Source organism: Phyllostomus hastatus, unplaced genomic scaffold (genome assembly GCF_019186645.2).
Source record: "Phyllostomus hastatus isolate PE091 unplaced genomic scaffold, TTU_PhHast_1.1 phas_scaffold_1066, whole genome shotgun sequence".
NCBI lineage: Eukaryota > Metazoa > Chordata > Mammalia > Chiroptera > Phyllostomidae > Phyllostomus > Phyllostomus hastatus.
In genome coordinates this window covers 24785126-24803698 of record NW_025334004.1, presented here as the reverse complement: position 1 = coordinate 24803698, position 18573 = coordinate 24785126, and the positions used below count along the sequence as shown (strand labels likewise).

The window sequence follows — 18573 nt, the reverse complement described above, 5'->3', positions numbered from 1 at the left end:
TCTCGCTCTGTCGTCCTGGGTCTCCTATCAGCGGCATGTTTTTCAAATTATTTTTATTCTGCACAAGAGATTAGTGGCATTAACCAACTTACTGATATTTAGTCATTTTTAAACATATGCATTTCCCCCTCCGCCCCAAGTCCCTGAGGGGAAAAAGCAAAGCAGCTTTCCTTAAAAACGCTTTTATGTTATGAGCTCATCGGACTGAGATGTTTTAAGTCACACCACAGAGGCCCCTGGCTTGGGACTTCTCAAGTCCGTTGTGGTCGAAGTTGCTGACGTCAGCCTCACACAGATGCAGCCTGTGCGGGGTATGCGATAGAAGAGCCAGCGGAAGACAGACAAGGTGTATGTTTCTCGGTGTTCAGAGTGCGTTTTTGTTGCAAGGGCTTAACATTAGAAGAGACCAGGGATGGGGGAGAGAACATCAAAGGGACGGGAAGTTGGAGTTCACCAGGCCGTGGGTAGTCTCGGGTCTGGGTGAGTGCTTTATGTAACTGTCAGTTTGGTCTCACGGTAGCCATTTAAAGGGACTGTCAAGGGCGTTGACCCCATTTTCCAGGTGAAGAAACAGAGTCGGGGAAGTGTTGTAACTCCCTGAGGTGAAGAGCCCAAGAGGTGGGGCTGGCGTGAGAAACGGCACGCATCACTATTGGGCCCTCCCGGTGTTGCCCCCTCCCCCTGACCCACGGAGAAAGCTTTCAGGCACTAAGTGGCCCCACTTGAAAACCAGGGCTCAGCCCTGGCTGGCGTAGCTCAGTGGATTGAGCTCGGGCTGCGAACCAAAGTGTCGCAGGTTCGATTCCCAGGCAAGGCACATGCCTGGGTTGCAGGCCATGACCCCCAGCAACCGCACATTGATGTTTCGCTCCCTCTCTCTTTCTCCCTCCCTTCCCTCTCTAAAAGATAAATAAATAAAATCTTAAAAACCAGGGCTCTGAAGCCCTCATGCTCACCTCAGGTTCAGCGAGCACTGCTAGTGGTTTCTTACACAAGCAGATTAATAAAGGGGCCCCGTCCCAGGACCTGGGTTTCTGCGGGGCAGTCAGGTCTTGCCGTCCTGTGTGGGCAGTGGTGTGGCCCTTAAGGCCCTTAGCAAGCCCAGGTCATTGAGAGACTCCCTGCCCTCTTAAGTCGAGTTCCGTCTGCGTCATCTGCCCTGCAGTCTGGTCAAATAGTGGCAGAGGGAGAGCAGTGACGTACTGGATGACTTAAGTAAAATCCCAGGAAGATTGAAGTCCAGCGCCCTCCGCACTGCTCCCTTCCAGGCCTGGGGCATGCGCAGTTGGCAGTTCCCCTCGTGGTGAGGGCCACGTGCCACCAGCCTGTGTGTGTGTGTGTGACTCTGGGCAGGACCGCAACCTCTTTGTCTCTGACCTTGTAGGTGAGAGGAGGGCATCTTCTGGGGACCATTATGGTTCCTGTAATGAAAGGAAACCAAACACCTTGACTCAAAAGTCACGTGTCACAGCAGAATGCAGTCGTGGGTGAGAGAAATGATAATGCTTTGAAAACAAGTGTTTTTTCTTTTCCCAAGTAGCTTCGAGTGTCCCATAGACCGCATTTCTGAAGTGGGAGGGAGAATCAAGAGCTTCAGTAATGAAGCAACGTACTTAGGAACTCGGGTTAATTAGCGTTGGAGCCCGGACCTCATCCAAGATTTCACAAGTGTTAGTCCAGGGCTCCGTTCCGTCAACCACGCGGCTCGTGTCCAAGAATGGGGTTTGTCCTGGAAAGACATTTAAAGGCTTAGGATAATCCAGGATGAGTCAAACTGGGCATTTATAGTATGATTTTTGACCTGTTCATCATAACACTATTTTCCTAAAAGTGTTAAGAAAAAAGGAGGTGAATGATGGTCCCCCCCCCCCCGTCAAAAAACCATCTGCGGTTTGAAAAGGTACTCCTAGATTTTATCATTATAATCATTTTTCTATTTCCAGTTAGCAGTATGCTTCCTTTCATACGATAGTTTCTGCACAAACCACTGTTTTCTTTTCACCAGATTTCCTAAGGCCTGCTTGGCATTCGCTGGCATTTTGCTCCTCTTTAAGGGTGGGAAATTTTCTCTTTCGGAGGGAGATAGGTTTTTCCATTAGTGCCTATTCATTTCATTTTCATTTTCTCAGAGAAAAACAATCATGTTCATCACTCTGTCGTCATGGAGATTTCACGTCTCCAGAAGAAACCCAATTGTGACTTTTCTTTGTTAATCCCACACTGGATGTGTGAGCTTCCTTGTTTGGATCACTGCAGCCCAGGGGGAGAAGCCATTCAGACAGGTGCGGCGCGGTTCCTAACCCACGGCGGGCAGGGGGGCCCGTGCAGGGGGCTGTCCAGGGGCGCTGGGGAGCGGGGAGAGTGGGCGCTCAGGCCGTGGTTCCTGATTGGACAGAGGAAGAGCTGGGATCTAACAGCCTAGCAGGCACTCGGCTCTTACAGTGCCGTGAACTTAGCTCGGTTCCACCCCACCTCACTACCTTCCTTGCACACCCGTCACCCTGTGTCTGCGCCACCCGCCATGGGACCACTGTCTGCCGAGTTGTCCACACCCTGATTCTGCCTCCCTGTGCCTGCAATCCTGACTTGTTCGAGCAGTGCCCACCGCTCAGTGCATCCTTTCTTTTCCCCTTCTGGCCCTCTGGTCTTCCCTCTGCTTCACTGCTGGCCTACAGTCTCCTATGTTGCCGTTTCTCCCATCTGTGGCCATCTTCCCGCTCTCCCCGTCGCCGCTAGAACAGTGAGGGCACAGAGCAGGTATAAAGCAAATCTTTGCTGAACACCTGAAAGACCTAAGAGTCTTCTTGATAAGCAAATCCGATCATGTCACTTCTCTGCTTAAAATCCCTCCGTGGTCCCCACTGCTTTTAGAGTAACATCCGACCTCTTAGGTCGGTCATTCAAGGCTCTTTGCGGTCTTGCCCGCACCACCTCCCGTCAGTCAGCATTGGCATCCCATGACCCTGCCGTCCCCAGCCAGTGACTCAGTTTCCTGGGTGATGCCTGTGTTAAGTGTGGTGATTGACAGTGACCTCCAGAGTCAGACTGAATGTGGTCTCATTCCAGCTCTACCAAACAGCTCTACTGCCACCGGGATGTCCTTAACCTCTCTTTGCCTCAGTTTCCTCATCTGTAAAATGAGGCTCATGGGATCACCTACGAAGACTGTTATGAAAATTAAATATGTGACTATAGGTCAAGCACTTAGGTCAGTGCCTGGCACGTACAAATGCCGCATTACTGTCACCCTGGGATGATTATGAGTGTAGTTGCTTAATCATATGCCTCTTCATTCTGCCTGGAACACCTTCCTTCACTTTTACCTGATAGATCCTCCACGCCCTGCAGGTCCCAGTCCCAGTATCCCAGCCTCTCTGAAACCAGCTTCTGCGGCTGTGCAATGTTAAAAGCTTAAGTTGTGAGGATCAGAATGTGTGGTTTTAAATCCTGCTTCTACAACTCACTATTTTGCTCTGGTCTCAACTGGCCAGGCTGTGGTTTTCTTATCTATAAAATTAGGAGAGTAAAATAGCTCCTACCTTGTTGAACTTGTCAGGGAAAAAATAATAAGTGTGTAAAGACATACACTAGCATATCCTAAATACTTCATTTAAATTCGCTGTTTTTATTAGCCGCCTTTATGAGCTTTTTATCAGGAACTGGCCACTGTATTATTATAATTTTTCTAGTCGTTTCTCTCAGCTGCTAGACTGTGAGTTATCTGAGTTCAGGGACAGGGAATTTCTTCATCAGTAGATCACAAGCACTTGATCCATCATTCAGTCAATGGAACGGACGCGAATTTAGCTGCTTTGTCAATACCTGTAACCATTGCCCACGTTGCTTTAGGAGATTTAAGAGGACTGTGCTGGTAAGAGAAGATGTCGGGAAGTAAGCTTCCCTCGGGGAGGCCTGTTTCCCCTCTTTGGCAGGTACTGAAGACCGGAAGTTAATGGGCACTACACCGTTTTGTTTCGGCCAGTGGTGACCGGGGGTGGGGGAGGACGCCCGCCCAGGAAGGACTGGAGCTGACCCCCAAGCCATGGCGTTATCAGTGGGATTGACCACATCATAGTGGTTCTTAAACAGGGTTGTGCTGGCGAATATTTAAAAACTGTTCTCCAAGAACAACATAAAGCCCTGATTCGTAGTGCTTGCTGATTACCGTGGTGTAAACGCTCTCACCAACACCGCTGACAAGTATGACCACGGTGGTATTAACCAACTCCCACAATTCCGGAACATTTATCAGCCGGCCAATAATGAGCCAGTCCATCACCCCACCATGTAAGCTACTTCTCACCTCACTTTTTTCTCTCTGTAAAATACGGCCCTGTAACGTGACCACCTTGTCTCCAAATAGAAATACCACGGCAAGTGGGGTCCAATGTGAAGGCACCATGGGGACGGTGGTGTTTTAGCAAAGCTGCGCGTTCTCCCGATTATTCGGAGGCCCTCCCTCCCTCCCTCCACGGGCTGTGTTTGTCCTTGGGCCAGGAGCTGGGCTGATGTCTTCTCTCGAACACCAGCCTGCCCAGCATTCTGCTCGGAGCGGTCTGTATAGTTTCATCCTCTCAATCAGGGTTATGCTCTCCGCAGCAGACTGACTCAATTAGCCTTTCATTCCAGAGTCCAAATGTGAGTCAATTCTGAGGTTGTTAAGCAAAATGAGTCTGGTGGCAGTAGCCTTGCGCGGAGAGACAGTAACCCCGCATCACGGGGCTGTTCAGTTAATAGTCTGCTGGAGAGACCACGAGACATGGGGGACATGCAGACAGGGCGCGCTTTCTTTCGGGCCGGGAGCCCAGGGCTGCCGGGTCAGGGAGCGGATCCGGTCGTGTGCAGAGGTGGAGCCTGAGATGCCTGGACCACAGTGGGCTTTTGCAAAGATAGAAGCCCAGTGCCGCTAGATCATTAACTTTCATGCCCAGGAAAATACTTCTGAAATTAACACTCATTTCAAGCTGGATGCCGTTGGAGCCAGCTGAGTAAGCCGGAGCCTCCTTTAGGGATTTCCTCTGAAAAATAAATCTTTTAGCCAGGCTACAGAAAACGGCCAGGTTTTATGTGCTTCAGTGTGTTCAATTAGAGTCAGAAAACACCAGCGAGGCTCAGACTGTGGGAGAGACGCATGCGGGCGCACACAGATGGGCGTGCCCCAGTCTGAAACGGAGGGTTCTGCCAGTCCCTTAGCTTCAGCACGTGGCCCTGTCTGGGAAGCCCTGTACGGGGCCTGTCCGAGGAGTGTCAGGTGCAGTGCAAAGGAAAGAAAGCCAAGCTCCGGCACCTGCCTTGGGGATCCACAGTGGTGGAACCAGGCACATGACACATGGAGCTCACAGATCAGCACGGATGGGGAGGCTCCGGCGCGGCTTGTTTACACGGGTTCAAGGAGAGACCGATCTCACACAAACATGGGGCAGCCTGGGCGGTGGGCTGTGAACTTGAAGGGTGTCGTCAGACCTTTGACCCCCCTGCTACTTTAAGTCCCGACGAAGGGAACCAGCTGTGCGCTTCCTGTAGGCCTTTTACCAGCCTTGGCGACTGCCACACGCACCACCTTGCTCTGTCTGCTTGTTTACACCATAAAATATGCTAAGTAAATACAGTTTCTTGGATGGAAAGAAACACAAATAGCACCGGGTTTCTTGGCTGCCAACTTGGAGGAGCGAACGAGAAGAAAGCTGAGACAACCGCCCATTGTCTGCCGTAATTGCCGGAGAATTGAAATTCTCTGGCAATCCATTGTGTTCCTCACACAGAAACGGAGCTGTTGTCTGCCGCCATGACCTCAGAGGGGCCCGGCTCCCGGGCAGGATTTCTCCAACAATATCCTCTTCAGATTGAAAAACAGCCAGCTGGTCACACAGAGGCCTCTTCCTCCCCAGACCGGAGTGCCTGGGACCCCCTGGCCCCTGCTGGGTGTCTGCACCTTCACCAGCACCCAGGGCGGCCCCAGACTGCAGGCAGATGCTGCATTTCGATGAGGGGACCCTTCTGGCACCACCTCCAGCCGCAGGCCCACCCCACCCAGTCCGAGACAGTGAAGCCGTGGACAAAGAGAACACCCCTGGTCCCACTTGCCTCTCCCTTCAGTTCCAGAAAGGCAAGCTCCTCCTCACTGTCACGTGGCTGGAATAATCACTGACCCCTCGGGCTGGTGGATGAGATGACTTACAAGACAGATACATGTAGTTTCAAAGCCAGTAGGAATTACGGGAGCAGATGGGCTACAGGAGCCTATTTGGATGCCAGGAACATGTTTCTGTAGAAAGTAAATATTTTCCCAGTGTGGATCTCCATTGAGTGTGTAGAGAAGCATATTTCCTAAAGATGCAAATAAGTCGCGTCAGAAATAAATATTGGATGGAAACTTCAAAGCATCTAGATCTCTCCCGTTGTAGGCCCTGAAGACTTCTCTGCAAATAAGCAGACGCGCAGGTGGGCGAGGGCTGGGGGCGGGAGGGGGGGGCCGGTGTGAGACAAGATGCTAACATTTTAAGGCTTCACGTTTTCTATATTTGGGGGGGATGGAAAAAGGCCTATCAGCCAAGGAATAAAGAAACGTTATGTCTGCCTAGAGGCTTGGGATATTTTAAAGCGCCCTCCCTCCTTTCTTCCTATTGCAGATCTCGCCTTGCTGACTTTTTTACCAACTGCCAGCCGGAGTCCAGGGCCGTGAGCAGCTGCCTGAAGGAAAACTACGCGGACTGCCTCCTTGCCTACTCGGGCCTTATTGGTAAGAGCGGGGAGAAGCAGGACGGGAGAATTGTCTGGCTTACGAGTACTCGTGGCCTTGGTAACCTTTTACTACCTGGGAAAGGAGCGATCTCCCAGGCACCCTCTGGGGTCTAGATGTTAGGCTTCTAGGACTTGCCTGTAAAAAAATAAAAATAAAAAAGCAAAAACGAGGCCAGTGGACGCACACAAAGGCAAAGGCAGGAAGCAGGGGTTATTAAGGAGCAGAAAGACAGCAGTGTGAAGACCTGTGAAGTTCATAACTGACCTCATGAAACCAAAGTAGGAAAAAAGCCTGGTGAGAGAAGGGGAACGCAAGTCAAACCAAGGTAATCGTATCAGGGAACTTGGGAGAAAGGGGACTTGGAAGTCATTCATTCTGGGGAAATCAGAAAGGTTGTTCCCCAGAAATGACCCTTTGGAAAGAAACCCCTCCCTACTACTGGGGCCTTTCTCACTGTTGATATTCTTGGAAACTCAGCTCCTGGTGTGCGGGGGGTGATTTAGCCGACATTTTTTTTTTTTCTCCCTGAGAGCAGACATAGCAGAAACAGTACTTTTCTCTCTTCTAAGACCTGAGGTGTTAGGAGAACCAGGTGCTCAGTGTTCGGGAGGACAGGACAATTCCGCAAGGTCGCGGTGAGTTGGGAGAGAGCCAGGATCGAGGCGAATCGGTGGTGCCCCTGGGTGAGCATGGCAGGCGGCAGGACAGGCAGGCGCTCCAGGTTCCAGGGACTGCAGGGGCCTCCGTGACAGGGCTCCAGTGTTACGGCTGACATCCGAGAATGAACGCGTGGTGTAGGCTGTGGGGGGGAGAGGGGGAGTCCGGGCGGTCAGAGCGTGACGGCTCGGCCAGGGTGAGCGCTCCTGCCAGGCCCACGCAAATCTCCGTCCAGGAAGAGCCCCCACCTGAAGTGACAGCACCGACTGGGTTCTTTGTCACTGGAGTGCCTTCAGCAAGAGCCGCGGGAAAATCCACAGCGGTCCTCCATGCAGGGATATGACTGGTGTCTGTGTATTTGTCCCCCCGTTTTTGAAAGGGTACCTGTGCCCTGATGGGTGATACCTTCCACCAGTTGCTGACCATTTTCTTTTTAAGGTTTTATTTATTTGTTTTTAGAGAGAGGGGAAAGGAAGGAGAAAGAGAGGGAGAGAACCATCGATTGGTTGCCTCTCACATGCACTCCAACTGGGGATCAGCCCGAAACCCAGGCATGTAGCCTGGCTGGGAATGGAACTGGTGACCTTTCAATTTGCAGGACGGTACCCAGTCAGCTGAGCCACACAGGTCAGGGCTGTCGTTGACCGTTTTTATGGATATGTCCAATGAGTGTATCATCTTCCTTAAGTCAGTATTCCAAATTGGCATTTGCTCTTTCCATTTCTTAAGTTAGTCTGTCCCCAGGACAGATTACTTATCAACTATGGAATTACAGGTTTAACAAATAACAGGAGTAATTAAGGCATGCTCATTGTAGAACACTGAAAAGAGAGAGAGAGAAGCCCAAAGAAAACAGTATTAGGGATCTGCAAGTCCACTCCCAGATGTAATTGCTCTTAGCGCCTTAGCCCCTGTCCCTCCAGACACACATGCTCACTAAGTCAGCCAAGGGAACGGTCACCTGCCTGCGCATGATGAAATCCTCGGCATTGAAGGGAATGAGCGGTCAGGGCGATGCATTCTACAGACCAATATGCACTTCCCTGTGGGGTCCGGGTCTCTCCCTCCACGCTGACCATTGGGTTCTAATGTCTTTGAGGACAAAGCTTGCTCTAACTTCTTCCATCTGTCGGGGACCCACCGGGGTGCCAGGCATGCTTAGTAGCCGCATTTTAACCTGTTGGCTCAATTCCTTTCTGACCCAGAGATAGGAGCTCCCTCTCTGTTATGGGTTCAAGTTCTCATGTCAAGGTATGATGACCTGGACTTGAACTCAAGTCAGTCAGGAATGTGAAGCAATGAAGATGTGCCCTTGGCGCAGAAGAGGTTACAAAGAAATGGTTTTCTGTTTGTGAATCACGTGTATCCTGTGGATCACTGACCACTCGTTACTTCTTCCTTCCGCAAAATACACAAACACAGAAGGCTTCTTGGCCTGAGTAGGCATTGCCTGGTGCGAACCACCCAGGGGAAGACATTTGGGTTGTATTAAGTATAAAGGCATTGTTTATTTGTGCCAACACAGAACTCATCAGAAAAACCATAAGCAAGGGGAGATGTAGGCAAGAGAGACCACCCAGTATTTCTGAGGACTTTTGAGGACTGTTGAGACAATGCTCTCGGAGCCATCAGCTTAGAGAATTTCCACTGTGTGCTTCCAATCCCCCCTTCACGACTTAGAAGACTTTATTTAAATCAATTGGTGTCTGGCGAGCAGAGGCCTCATTATATACATTCGGGGTGTGGGGTAACACGTACGGAGAGCTTTGAAGCTTCCCTTGTTTCTCTGAAGAAGCCATTTGCTTCTGAGGGAAGTAGATTCCAAGTCCTAAAAGGATTTTTTAAGATATGTAAAACCAGTTCTATCTATTTATGAAGATTAATGACATTTTCATGAAAATGCAAGGGATTTGGCAACTCATGCATTCAAAGTTAATTCTCTCCTACTCCATGACATGCATACCATTTGTGCAGGCAAAAAAAAAAAAAAATACCCTGAGTGCAGCTCAAGGAGTTCCGTTATAATTTTTTAAGTAAATGTGTAAATTACTTTATGTGCTCAAGATAAATGGCCAAGAAAATGCACTGCTTAACATAATTTCCCACTCAGCAAACACAATGCCAGTAATTATCTGCGGTGTATCGGCTATCAGGGGAACATTTGTTCCTTTTCAGGATGCGGGATCCGTATCATCACAGGAGAACCCAACACCTTGTTTTCACTCTTCCAGGCACCGTCATGACCCCCAACTATGTGGACTCCAGCAGCCTCAGCGTGGCGCCCTGGTGCGACTGCAGCAACAGCGGGAACGACCTGGAGGAGTGCTCCAGGTTCCTGAACTTCTTCAAGGACAACACGTGTCTCAGTACGTTTTTTACAAAATAGGAAACAAGCACATTTTTCTCTGGGAGCCCAAGCCCTGCTCCCGTATTCCTTGTGTTCATTCTTTCTGGAGTCTGCCTTCTCCCTTTCTCTCTCTCTCTCTGTCTCTCTCTCTCTGTCTCTCTCTCTCATTCTTGGTGCATCCAGCTCCTTTGGGCCTCCCTGGGCAATGCAGCGGGGGACGCCGCAAGGGGTCAGCGGGGCACTACCAAGGCTGAGACTCCCAAAAGCCCAAGCAAGCAAGAGATTCCAATAACTGAGGGTCTGTTTGTGGGAAGGAACACTTCTACCCACAGATCAAATTTTGATCTTGGCAACCAGCGCCAAGGCTGTTCCAATTTTTTTTAATCTGAGTGCAATATACAATGTGAGATGCTCTGACAAATTAGGTGGGGGTAGGCCCCCAAGGGCTCTCTGAGAAAAATTGGAAGTTAACATCAATAGCCCCCATGATGTTCCGGGTTGGCTCAGAGGAGAAGCAACCATTCTCGAGTGGGAGAAACTGGCTCTGCAACCAGGAGCCGCTCAGGAAGGTTGGTTATCTCCGGAGGCGGAGATGAGCCCCGTGGGCGGAGGCGGCTTGGGCTTGGAAATAGTCCCGGTTATTAGTGCAGTCTCCTTTAGGGGAGTGGGGAACACACTTCCCAGTGGGGGAGGATGCAGAGAGAACACATGCAGGTGTCAACAGCGCTCTTCAGATGAACTTCAGAAGCACTGTGCCAGGCCTCCAGTCCACCCATAGAGGTGTGCATGGTCCAGGTGATGAGTCAGCACCTCACTCACATTTTGTGGTGGCCACGGTGAGTGTACTGGGTGCCTTCGGTTCGCTCCACAGGGAGTCTGGTATATACACTATCTCATTTGCTGTGCTGTGCACAAGAATCCGAGGAGATGGCAGGATTATCATCTCCATTTCATGGCTGAATGAATGGCTGGTCTTCACACAGCCCATCCATGCCAAAGACAGGATCCAAAGCCTAAGTTCCTTCTTCCACAGCTCCCTGTCCCCTGAGGGCTTTTTGTCACACCTGCTGCAGAGGGCTCTTTGGACAAGAGCGTGTACCTGAACAGCAGGGCCCAGGTACAACTTCCGAGTGGCAGGTGCAGACCAAGTTCCTAGGAACCAGGGTTCAGCTGCCCCTCCGAACGCCCATCCTTCAGTGGCGGTTTCTCCATGCGCTGCTGCAGTATGGGGGTGCTGGTGTCTGAAGGGTTACCTGACCACTGGCCTGTGCACGCACTGGAAAAGCTTCTCCGTGTTGCTTTTCTAAAACCTCCCCATCGTGTCCTTTGTTGAGAAGGCAAATCTAAATGACTTGCTCGCTAGAGGTTCTGGAGTCAAGTGGCTGTAACCAACTAGTTAAGACAAAAACAAGCTTTTGGACGCTTAAACAAAATTCCGACCCACAAAACTAGTCTCGAGCATGGCGTCGTTTGCCAAGACGTTGGGCATGCTATGGGCCTCCAGTTGGGTCTTGACTTTTTTTTTAAAGTGTATATACCAGTTCTCCTCTTTTTCACACCCTGCATGTTCTCCTGGCAGAATACAAGGTTTAATGAAGATAAAGCAATGACAATAGAGGTCAGCGTGAGAAAAGACATTCATGCTGGCTGAAGAAGCGCTCTCTCACAGACAATCTAAAGTTGTCCCTGCTTAATGACATTTTGGTGAAAGGGAGAATAGTCTGGCATCTAATTGCTAATGACTTTTCAATAAAAATAAATGCATTTGGTCTTCAACAGGGGCGAAAGCCAGCCAGAATTTTTTACAGTCCCTCCATTTATCCTTTGTTGAAAAGGGGCACAGCATACCAAAGACACAGTGCTGTAGGTTCCATCTCTGGCAAAGGCCCCGGAGCAGAAGGGACTGGAATTTGTACATTCCAACCCAAATGCAATAACCCAGTTCTGCTCTCTTCAAATGAACCAGCCCTCCCCCCAGACTCCCCATCACGAACAGCACTCCAACCTATTGTGTACGTATGGCTATTGCTGGGGGGGGGGGGGGGGAACGGTGATTTTTACATCAACGTGCAGGACAGATGTCAGGGGCAGAGAGGAGAAAGAAGGAGCTGAAGGTGGAGATGACTGTTACTGTCACTCACACGTCTTTCCTTAGATGCCACCGTCCCTTCCCCAGACCACTTCATCTAAACTGTGTTCCCCGCTCCTGCCCAGGGCTCCCTGTACCCCTCCACCTGCTTCCCCTTTCCCTGAGCCCTTCTTCCCGCCTAATGCAGTAGAGGTTTTACTTTTATCTCCTCCCAGCCAGAACGCCACCTCCACGAGGGCAGGGCCTTCCGTGTTTCACGGCTCCCAGTGCTCCCTGCTGCGTCCCCAGTGCGGAGCCGTGCCTGGCCCGCAGTAGGTGTTCCGCTGACGTTTGAATGAGCGAATGAGCCTGTGAACAACCCCCACTGCACCGCACCCCACCCCACCCCATGTGCTAGTGCGAGCACCCGGAAAAGCACAGGTGGCCTCAATGAATGGCAGAGGGTCTCCTGAATCTGTCTGAGGAAGGAAAGGGATAACCGTGCTGTTCTGTTGTTCTCATTGCTCCCGGTCGGTCAGGGAGACCAGTCCCCCGTGTACCTCTCTCTGCCTCCCCCGCCCGCTGGGCCGTGTAACAGGGCTAGACGGGTAGAAAGCATGTGTATTCATTCGAAGCTGTTTCTTACAGCCTTAAACATGTAAAGTTGTTAGAAAACAAGTTCCCAATTTTCTGAACTTAAAGGATAACAATTTTAGAAGAAAATGTCATTTCTAAGAGGAACATTAGGCTTAAATTATTCTGTCTTGTGTATCGAGAAATGCCAGCTAAGAGTCATGTATTAACAATTTGCACATTCAGGTCCCCAATGGAGGAGTTTGATTTCTTATACAATGAATATGAAATAAAGAAATTCCTAAATCCAGGCCAAATCCCCGAAGACCTGATTAAACTGTTTTTTATGCATCGGGGGCGGGGGGGGGAGGGGAACGCCACAACTGATTTACTCTTGCCATGCAAAACAATCTAATCCCATGAACTTGTAATAAGCTTTTAAAATTTTACATTTTAAACTTTTCATATAAGCAGGGCTGTTCCTATCTAATTATGCAGATTTTGTTTAGAAGACTGGGAGCAGAGAGGGGGAAAAAATAATCTTACTTAAATTTTCACTAGGCTGCTGCTGAGGTTCTGGGTGGATCTTTCCTTTCAAGAAAGCGGTTGCGGTGGTTCTGCGAGCAGCGCCGCCTCGGAGCAGGCGTTCCGTGCCGCCGAGTCACAGTTTTTGCTGTTTGATTTTCACTCCCTGACAAGTCAATGTGAATGCCACTGAGTGACATTGGTCTCATAATTAGGGGTGTTGCACTTTTTTTTTCAAAGCACTAATGAGTTTGCTTTTAGTATAGAGTTGTGACAGAGCGCAAAGGTTTCCTTGGAAGATGGCCCAGTGGTTGTGACCCCAAGTCACGGGTCCAGGGCTGGGTTTCAAAGGGCTCAACTGATGAGTGTTTCCAGGCAAGGACCTGGCTCACAGAGAGGAACACAGTAAGTGCGGGTTGCAGCTGGAGCATGCAAGTGTCCAGCTCAGTGTTTAGTGAATGAATTGAATTTTTGGATGTCTGACCCAAGGGCTGACTCTCCCTCCACACATGGAGGGCAGACAGTTGGATGGGTTTCGGTCGGAAAAGTCCAGTGCTATATTCAGAGTTGCTAGTGCGCCTCTCTGGCTTTCCGTAGCGTTGTGTGGCACATTTGCCGCTTGACTTTGAAATGGGGTTTCCTCCTGTTTCACTGCAGAAAACGCAATTCAAGCTTTTGGCAATGGTTCCGACGTCACTGTGTGGCAGCCAGCCCTCCCCGCTCAGACCACCACTGCCACCACCACCACAGCCTTCCGGGTCAAGAACCAACCCCTGGGGCCGGCAGGATCCGAGAATGAAATCCCCACTCACGTTTTACCACCTTGTGCAAACCTACAGGTAAGAGTGGGGCCAAACTCCCTGTTGGAGCTCACTTGAGCGGGCCACAGACCCATTTGCTTTAGAGATAGCTGGCGAATGATGAATCTTAAAGGTACATTGCTACCACGATGAATGGAGATTGGGAAGTGATGTAGAGTGGAGAGGAAGATGGACTTTGGAACTAATGGCCATTTAGGAGGGGTGTGGCTTTGGCTGAGGCTCTTGCGTCGTCTTTCTGCCCCTGGCGTCTTCACCTGCATGCAATAAGGGGGTAGGTGACTGGGCACGTGGATCCTTAAGGATTTTATCTGTAGGGCCGTCAGACTACGCTGGCTCTTTTAAAAATTTATTATGCTTATTCCATGTTCTCTGCAAAGCAGCAGCATCTTGAAAAGAGAGGAGCTTTTGGTTTTGTCCCCATCGCTGCCACTTAAGCCGAACGATGTAACTGTATTGCCGGGTAAACCAGAGACAGTGCTACTAGTGAAGCCTCAGCTCGAACCTAGAGTCCCGTAGGGGTTTGTCGTTCAGGGAGCAAAAGACAAGGCTCTTCCGCAGTGAGAGGAGCTCCAAGGAGCTGCCTGCAAACCCTGCGTGTGCACAGTCGTGGGAGCATGGCCCGGAGACTTCCCTGGGGTCGACCCAGATCTCCAGGGCCAGGACCACCCCGTACTCACAGGGGGTTTCTTGACTTGCATCAAAGCGGGGTGTTTATTCTGCCTTCTAATGGATTTTTCCATGGTAACGAGTATTCGGCTGTTCGGCAAGATGTTGCATACCTATACGTTCACCAGGTATTTTCACACGCTTGACCTCTTGGAGCGTTGCCCTCTGGCGGCTGTGGGAGAGATGCTCTTGTGACAGTCCCGTCAGCCTTGCTTTTCCATTTGAGGACACGGAGACTCTCAGCGAGGTAACACTCGAGATCGGGATCGAGCCTGCGGAGCTGGCGAGTCACAGAACCGGCGCTGGGTCCCCAGGGGCCTCGGGTTCTTTTCTGGCTCTTTCTGTGCTGTGGGCTAGTGGTGACGACATGTTGACCTCCGCCTCCTGCTGTGCTGTGGAAGGGGACATTGGCCAAGTGTGCCGTCACACTCGGCACTGAAGTACCTCGTCCCCTCCCTCCCCTCACCCCCTGCTGAGGATCAGTCCCACCAGAACGCTCCCCACAGCCTTCTTTTGCCCATTGCCACCTGGCCCCACAGGCACTTCGCCCCCTTTCTGGAGCGTGTCGGGGCAGTTTGTCCACTTCCGATTGGCTCAATGTCTTCTCATCCCTGTGTCTCTCCTCTCCTTCGTGGGCACCCTCCGTGCTACGTATCTGAGCTTTGGTCTGCATCCTCTCTCCTCCTGGGCCTCCACACCTGGTACAAACCCTCGGTCCCACAGCTTCCGGTCAGCCACAAGTTCTTCCTACTTCTAAAGCATTTCTTGAGCCCATCCATGTCCGAGGAATTGTGCAAAACACACGCCAGACTGGGGGGAAGCTTGGCGGTGTGGGGAGGGAGGGGCACGCACTGCGGCGTCCTGCAGCAGGAGCCTGAGGTTCAAGGCGGGGAAGTGACTTACCCGTGCAACGTCCCCCAGCCAGGCGGACGTGGGTGGAGAACCAGACACAGCTTTTCGGAGGCCGGGTCTCTTCTTCAGCTCTGGCCGGTGCTCAGCATCCTGCTTCCTCCAAGCTTCCCCTTTTGTACTTGCTGGGTGCACTCAGATCCTAGCGTCGGCAGAGACCAGTGGGCAGGCGAGGGATAGGTGCTGCTATCCTAAGGTGCCAGCAGTGGGCCAGAGGTGCTCCTGAGCGGCAGAAGAGGCGCACCTTGCTGCAGCCAAACCAGGGTCTCCTGTGCTCGGGTCTCGATGCACAGAGCATAACTACAGAGGTGGCGTTCAGCCTGTGTGTTAAGCTCCTTCTGTGTTTTGGGACCTCTGTGAAGATGGGCATTCAATGAAAATTGTGTCCTCAGTATACATCAGCTAGTAGGCATGATGGAGCTTGTCAGCATGCTTGGAAGGTCAGACTAAGCTGATGGATGCTATCGCAGAAGAACTGTCATTACTGGAAAACCGGGGAACTGGAGTTTCCCTTGGGAGTAGGAGAGGGGCCTGTCAGCCACACGGAGGGGTTCTTTCCCCCCTACACCTCCCGCCCCGGTGCCTGACTGCTGCTTCCCGTGGCACTGTGCATGGCTTGGCCACACAACATTTTGCTTCCAACACAGATCTGCCCTCCCTGCCCAGAGGCCTCGGTATGCTGCAGGGTTGCCCTGGCAACATCAGAGGACACACCAGCTCTATTCCCAAGAAACAGAGCCTTTGCTTCCCCTGTGTTAGCGATGGGACCTGGGCCTCATCAGTCGAGGGGCAGAGTAAAAGGAAGGCCTGGTGTTTATGTCAGGGCTGCCATCCGCGTTCTCGGCAGGGAGGAGAAGGAGGCATGGCACTCCGAGCAGGGAGGTGACGGCCACACCGGTCTCCCCAGTGGCACACACACAGAGCTCACATCTCTTGCAGCTGAACAGCATTTCCCTTGCCGGGAGTCGTTCGGGGTCCTCAGCACCTCGCCCTTCCCCCTCAGCTGACTCCTGCTTTCTGCACACGGGAGGTGGGGGCGAGGCAGCTAAGCCTGTGTTCAGACCCAGGCCCTTGTGCTCGCCGGCATCAGGGCCTCCCCAGGCCTCAGCTTCCTCCTCCGTGGGACCAGAGGACGGCCTGGCTGCTAGAGTTGGGAGGGTTCAAACGAGGCCATGCCTCAGTGCTTAGGGCACAGTGAAGGCTCCAGGATGGCGCGTTACAAATGTCACGTGTGATGCCTGATTCCCCATCAGTCAAGCAGACGGTGGTGCTGTGTCTTGCATGGGGAGGGGCGTATTATGCTAGGGAATCTGTCATGAGTTAGTACCAACAGGTGTGTAAGGTATTTCATTTTTTTTTAAACACTTTACCTGCTTCGTGCCCTTTACTGCTTACAACATCCTTCCCTTTTAGAGACGAGGCAACTGAGGCAGGGAAAGGCCAGCGACTTAACTGCGCTCACACAGCAATTCCCAGGCACGGCTGGGGTTTCTGGCTCCGAAGCCAGGGTACGTTTACCATGCTCCACGGTGATGAACTTTTGCCTTGTTCTATGACCTTGGACCACCTGAGCTCTTTTTCTAAATTAGGAATGAACAGAAAGAAGGAAGTAAAAAAATAGAAAAAGAGGTCATGCAGCATTTGTCTCTCTGTGTGTCTGGCTTATTTCACTCAGCACAGTGTCCTCCAGGTCCGTGTGGGATCTGCCAAGGTTCACTCAGAGAGTAGAGTGGAGGTTACAGGGGGCCGGGGGTGGGGAACGGGAGGCGTTGGGCTTTAAAGGGTGCAAAGCCGCAGTAGTGCGGGGTGAGTAAGGCCTGGGGGTCTAACGTACAGCAGGGCGTACACTAAGTGTTGTGTACTTAGAATGTGCTGAGACAGTCGATCCTATGTATTCGCACATGCTCCCTCCAATGGTAACTATGTGTTAATTAGCGTCATTGTGGTAAACCTTCCACGATGTACCCATGTATATCAAAGCATCACCTTGTGTGCCTTACACATACACAATCTTTTTTGTCACTTATAACTCAGTAAAACTGCAGGGGGGGAAGAAAAGATGAGGAGGAAGAGGCTGCCCAGTTCTTCCTGAAAATGGCCATGTGAGCCACGGGACAACACGGAGCCCCTGTTTGGGCCGGATCGCTCCCTGTGGTCGCTCTAGGAGACAGGGTACGGGGGAGGGACTGAACGTTGGCCAGGACAGCTTCCAGCAGCTGGGTGATCTCTGTAGGATGAGTTGGATGGAGGACGGTGGAAAGAATCACCCAAGGCCAGAGGATCAGCCCGGGGATGAGCAAGTGGGGAGAGGCGGGCCCCGGCCCCTGGGAACGTGGTCCTGGGCACTACGCCAGGACGCGTGCTGTGGCACAGGGTCCCCAGGAGACTCATTCTCCCCATCTGTCCTTCCTGCGCCTGCCTGGCCGTCTCCAGATAAATCACCGTTTGCCCGTGGATCCTAGAAATACCTCAGAATACCATGTGTCCAGGTCACGTGTGTCGTTCCTCAAAATAGAACCAACTTCAACCAGCTCGGGACCCATTGGTAACAGATTTGGAGAAAGTCAAGTGTCTTTGGCAGCTATAAAGTTCACTTCCCTTGAGAAACACCTTCTTGTAATATTTTAAAATATACAATAATATGAGAACACTCTTGGGGACTTGAGTTTCTGTCTTAACATTTGAGCTAGATTTCCCCCTTGGAAGAGAAGAAATAAGAATAAACATTTTCAAAAGTCAGCCTCCAAGTGTAATTATCAACAAACCAAACACAGTTGTGTTTGGGGAAATGGGGGCCTCGGGTGGGGTGCCTATAAGGCTCGTCTGCAGTTTCTATGAAAGGTTCGGCTTTAAAAAAGGAAAGTTGATTGATCACTATGAAATGTCATGGAAATGTCCAAGCCGCCGGCTCCCCGAGGCGCTGAAATACCAGGGTTTGGGTAACCCGCCAAGTTCCCACGTCGGGATTAATTGGCAGTCGTATTAGCAACAGGCACGACACAGTGCTATTGTTGGCATGTCCCTCTGCCTCGGTCATCACTGGTCACAGGAGAAACAAAGAAATATGAAAAAGTCGACCAATGATTTCATCTTCTGGCCACTGGACTCGTCTGGTAGCTGGGAAAAGCTCAGGATATGGAAAGCAAATGGATTGTACTTGTCATTTATTTAAAGTACATATCTTGGGGAGGTTGTAAGTATTGGCAAAACCTCTATTTGGCATTACTGTCCGCCACTTCACTCTGGTGGCCGCCTCTCCAAGCGG

General features: G+C 51.2%; 1 protein-coding gene across 3 annotated transcripts in view; it reads left to right on the top strand.

The window, feature by feature from the left end:
• The window catches only part of GFRA1 (GDNF family receptor alpha 1), a 226155-nt gene that overhangs the window by 152456 nt on the left and 55126 nt on the right, over nucleotides 1-18573 (top strand). For all 3 annotated transcript variants that reach the window (XM_045854235.1, XM_045854233.1, XM_045854234.1), the window contains 3 exons: nucleotides 6630-6739; nucleotides 9631-9765; nucleotides 13570-13751. In XM_045854235.1, coding sequence (XP_045710191.1) covers nucleotides 6630-6739; nucleotides 9631-9765; nucleotides 13570-13751 — 427 coding nt within the window. The remainder of the gene's footprint in view (nucleotides 1-6629; nucleotides 6740-9630; nucleotides 9766-13569; nucleotides 13752-18573) is intronic.